This window comes from Mytilus galloprovincialis, chromosome 9 (genome assembly GCF_965363235.1).
Source record: "Mytilus galloprovincialis chromosome 9, xbMytGall1.hap1.1, whole genome shotgun sequence".
NCBI classification, from domain to species: Eukaryota; Metazoa; Mollusca; class Bivalvia; order Mytilida; family Mytilidae; genus Mytilus; species Mytilus galloprovincialis.
Window position 1 is genome coordinate 29,627,934 of NC_134846.1, and position 4,339 is coordinate 29,632,272.

At 32.0% G+C, this 4,339-nt stretch overlaps 1 protein-coding gene across 1 annotated transcript; it reads right to left on the bottom strand.

The window, feature by feature from the left end:
* Positions 1–1,035: 1,035 nt before the first annotated feature.
* Positions 1,036–4,028, bottom strand: LOC143046725 (uncharacterized). Its single transcript, XM_076219825.1, has 4 exons — positions 3,460–4,028; positions 2,608–2,704; positions 1,953–2,219; positions 1,036–1,364 (listed from the first exon to the last, which is right to left on the bottom strand). The coding sequence occupies exons 1-4, from the start codon at positions 3,593–3,595 to the stop codon at positions 1,325–1,327; spliced, it is 540 nt and encodes a 179-aa protein (XP_076075940.1). The 5' UTR covers positions 3,596–4,028; the 3' UTR covers positions 1,036–1,324.
* Positions 4,029–4,339: the final 311 nt, after the last annotated feature.

Below are 4,339 nucleotides of genomic sequence, written 5' to 3' on the forward strand. Positions count from 1 at the left end.
ATTGCAAAACTTCGATACTCACAGCCCTCGGACGTCTGGGCAGCATATGACACTCACCCATCCACAATGGGTTTCAGAGTGTCGCTGACGCGGATCTACTATAAGGGACGTCTCAAGCCTACTAGTTTATCGTTGAACCATCTGAGCAGCGTAACATAATGCCAACGGGTAACAAGGAGCTGATCCACCACGTCCTTTCAGCTGTAAGGACTGAGACGTGACTGGAATGATATTCATGAATCCATGATATCTCGGCCTATAACAAAATCGGACTATAACAAACTCGGACTATAACAAACTCGGCCTCCCAAAATCGGACTATAACAAACTCTGACTATACCAGACTCGGACTACTATAAGAATATAAGTATAATGTTGATTGTTGCTGTCATTGGAAATTAATTTTCAATTCTTAATTTAAAATGAATTTTTATCTACAATTAATTAAATAATTTATTTTTGAACATTTTTGAAGGGGATAAAAAAAAAATATATCAAACGTCTGAAAAATAGTCAACGATTTTTCCCACGTGGGAGCTGGATCGTTACAAGTAACGATACATGTACACAATAAAATAAATTATATAAACGCCTAAAAAGTGTACATAACAACACCAATGATATAAAAAGGAACTATAAATGTAATTATTTATAAATATTTCGGATAACAGATATCCTTCGTCAGTCAGATTCTGATGTTAAATGAATCATCTTTAAGTCTTCTTAGATTAAACTTTTACTAAATCTTGAAATTTATACAATAAAAAAGGCAAACCGAACATCAGTTAAGACCCTTGCACCATTCTAAAAATTTGTTGAATATGACATAGGTTATATATATGACTAATTACATCAGAGAGTTCACATATATGCTTTAAATAAAAATAATAATGTGCAATGTGAACTAGCACAATTTTAAAGCTTTAACGGTGTCGATATTATGATGTTATAACACTCCACATTATTTTCGGACTGAAAGCATGCATATATATAGCACATTTAAAACACACATAGCACATACAAAACATACAAAACATACATAGCACATACAGACAATGAATGTTATTGTCAAAGCAAAAGCACGAGTATAAACATAGACTAGTCATTGGACGGACCGTAGATGTTGCCACAATCACGAAGTAGACGGGATGCTGTTATATCACCTTCTGTGTACTGGTCCCATAGCTGATGAAGACGACCTTCCAGCTCCTTGTAGCGGGTGCGTTGGTTCCTGATGACCTGTTCTTCAGAAACTAAGCGGACTGTTAGAGCAACAAGCTTGGCTTCACGATGAAGTGCTGGTACTAAGACGTAGAAGGCGGCATTAGCTTTCCCGATGTCGGAATTGATTCTTGTGTGCCAACCTAAAATAGAATTAAATTATAAGAAATGATGTATAGTCATATATATATATATATATATATATCAGCTTTTTGCCTCATCGCAAAAAAAAAATAATATATTAACATATATAAAACTATTAATTGATAAATAGTTTATTCGGGTGCAACCTGAAAATTAGATATCAAGTATATGAATTAATTGATAAATTGTTTATTCGAGTGCAACCTGAAAATTATACTGATCATTACAAATACCAACCCATATAGATAGAAAGATAGATAGATATATTTTATTTCCAATGGTTGACCCATTACAGACATAATCATAATCAGTGCATTGATTTTTTATATCACACAATTGTAGACAATAAACAAAAATAGAAATTCATTATTGAGAATGTTAAAGTCAGCTCAGTATATTGTTTCTGTATATGATGAAATTCAGATTTTTGTGTCTATAATCTACAAAGCAACGTGTTTTCGTTTATTTTTCTTTTCTCGGGTACATGGTATGTATACTATTAGAGATAAATTGTCGGATATGAAATTTATTGTTAATACTTTTTTTCAACCTATATATAACTTTAATAATACATTAAATTTACTTACTCTTCTAATATTTCTGGCTGATCCTCTATTGGTCGACGTGTCACATCAAAACTTGCTGTGAGGTTTGGTTCGGTATCTGGTATGGTTTGGTCTGGAGCACCTGTTGTGTCTGCCTCAGTTGGTTGGTCTGGGTCACGGCTGATAGTGAATGTTCTGTTGAGGTTGTTGGTAGAGTTTGCTGCTGAGATGACAGACAGGTTGAAGGTACCGTAGTCTGGTATTGGTTGGTCGGAGACGTCTGTTATAACTGTAGAATTGACTGGACCACTGAAAAAGGATAATAAGTTATTAAAGATTTATATTTTTAGCAGATATAAGTTCATTAATGCATTAAAACGAAGACCAACATTACTTATACAGTGACATATAGTTGAACACCCGGCATCATTGATCTCTGGTTGGATGGATATTTGGTCATTGGCAATCATACAACATTTTGATAGAGATTTCTATATATACTAATGAAATTTTTAGGTATCCACTCTGGTTGAATATGGGGTCATTGGCAATCATATAACATCTTCATGTTTCGAAATTTTATATATACATATATAAATGTAACGCCAAGTTTGTTATAAAACAAATGTATCAACTTTAAAATTTCAACATAAACACACTATTACAATAAGATTTATCATACATAAAGAGTGCCTACCTGGTTGTTTCTTCTTCTTTATCATTGCACTTGGTACAGATGAAATTTACAGTCACTTCACTTTGCATCATCGAACGATACTCTTTCATTGTAATACCTGAAAAGTTATAACATAATTTTAATAACAGAAGTCACTTATACAACTAAAAATTATATATAATGTCAACCAAAGCCTCTTTTTTAAAAATTTTAAAAAATACATACATAAAAAAAAAAAAATCAAAAAAAATCATATATTTATTAAACCCTTATAATAAAATTGAGAAAGCATCTTATAAGCATCTATTATTATGCCCCACCTACGATAGTAGAGGGGCATTATGTTTTCTGGTCTGTGCGTCCGTTCGTTCGTCCGTCTGTTCGTTCGTCCGTTCGTTCGTTCGTCCGTCCGTCTGTCCCGCTTCAGGTTAAAGTTTTTGGTCGAGGTAGTTTTTGATGAAGTTGAAGTCCAATCGACTTCAAACTTGGTACACATGTTCCCTATGATATGATCTTTCTAATTTTAATGCCAAATAAGAGATTTTACCCCAATTTCACGGTCCACTGAACATAGAAAATGATAGTGCGAGTGGGGCATTCGTGTACTGAGGACACATTCTTGTTTTTATAATACTTCAAGTATAGTCATTGTAATATATAATACACACATGTACAAATACGATAAGTTTTGCATTATAAAAAATAATTAAAATTCTGTTTATAGGAAGCTAATACAAAAAAGAAGTATCTTACTGAATACAACTTTAATTTCCCTAAAGTAAAAGAACAATCAAGCAAGACTTTTTTATCCATAGAAAGTAAAATGTTTACGAGTAACAGTTATGAACAAGAATAATATATAGAAGCACTTACCAGTATTACAAACTCTGTGCTGCCATAAACTACACGAATCACACTGTAAGGCATGTTGCTTTGTTGTAACTTTTCTAGAACACTCGACGCAGTGGTCGGTACCCATGTTGAAAATGATGAGGGATTTTTTTTTCATGTTATTTTATAGAAGTATTTGGTAAGATCAAAGAAATCTCTGTTGTTTTTTCAATTTTACTCCAAATCTATTTTTAGATACATGTATAATAAATGTTTGCCTCGGCTTGCCTTTCTAAAAACATTGTATCCGTTTGATGTGACCATTTGAATATAATTACTTTTCAATTGCTGAAGCCATTAATAAAGAACTACAGATAAGTGAAATTGTTAAGAAGCCATTCACTGTCAATCACATTTCTCTTTGTTTATATACTAATCATAAACACCAAGGATTAAACACAATAAAAACACGAACACACGCCAATCATTAAAATATCTTTTGTCAATACACACAATAAATCACAATGATATTTCAAATAAAAGTTAATTATCCTCATTTAAACATATCAAATTCAACTCATATAACAAATATTTAATACATTCTATATATGGTCTTTTTTTCAAAAATATTCATTATAATCTCATAAATTCGTATATAATTTTAATATATAATTTATTAAAGTAAAAAAAATAACCCATCTACTAATCGTAGTCCGAGTTTGTTCAATATATTTCTTCATATAAATAATGGTAGGCCGAGTTTGTTATAGTCCGAGTTTGTTATAGTCCGATTTTGTTATAGTCCGATTTTGTTTTAGTCCGAGTTATCCAGCAGCGGAAGAGAATACCCAGACAGATGTATTGTTACTCTGTTTGAAAAGAACAAACGCTTATGGTATGTTAATACAATAACAAAATTAAG

Excerpts from the sequence above, each read along its gene's own strand:
- LOC143046725 (XM_076219825.1), bottom strand. The coding sequence starts at position 3,595 with ATGAAAAAAAAATCCCTCATCATTTTCAACATGGGTACCGACCACTGC. Across the intron at positions 2,220-2,607 it reads AAAGAAGAAGAAACAACCAG|TGGTCCAGTCAATTCTACAG; the intron begins GTAGGCACTCTT and ends ATCCTTTTTCAG. Across the intron at positions 1,365-1,952 it reads CAGCCAGAAATATTAGAAGA|GTTGGCACACAAGAATCAAT; the intron begins GTAAGTAAATTT and ends ATTCTATTTTAG.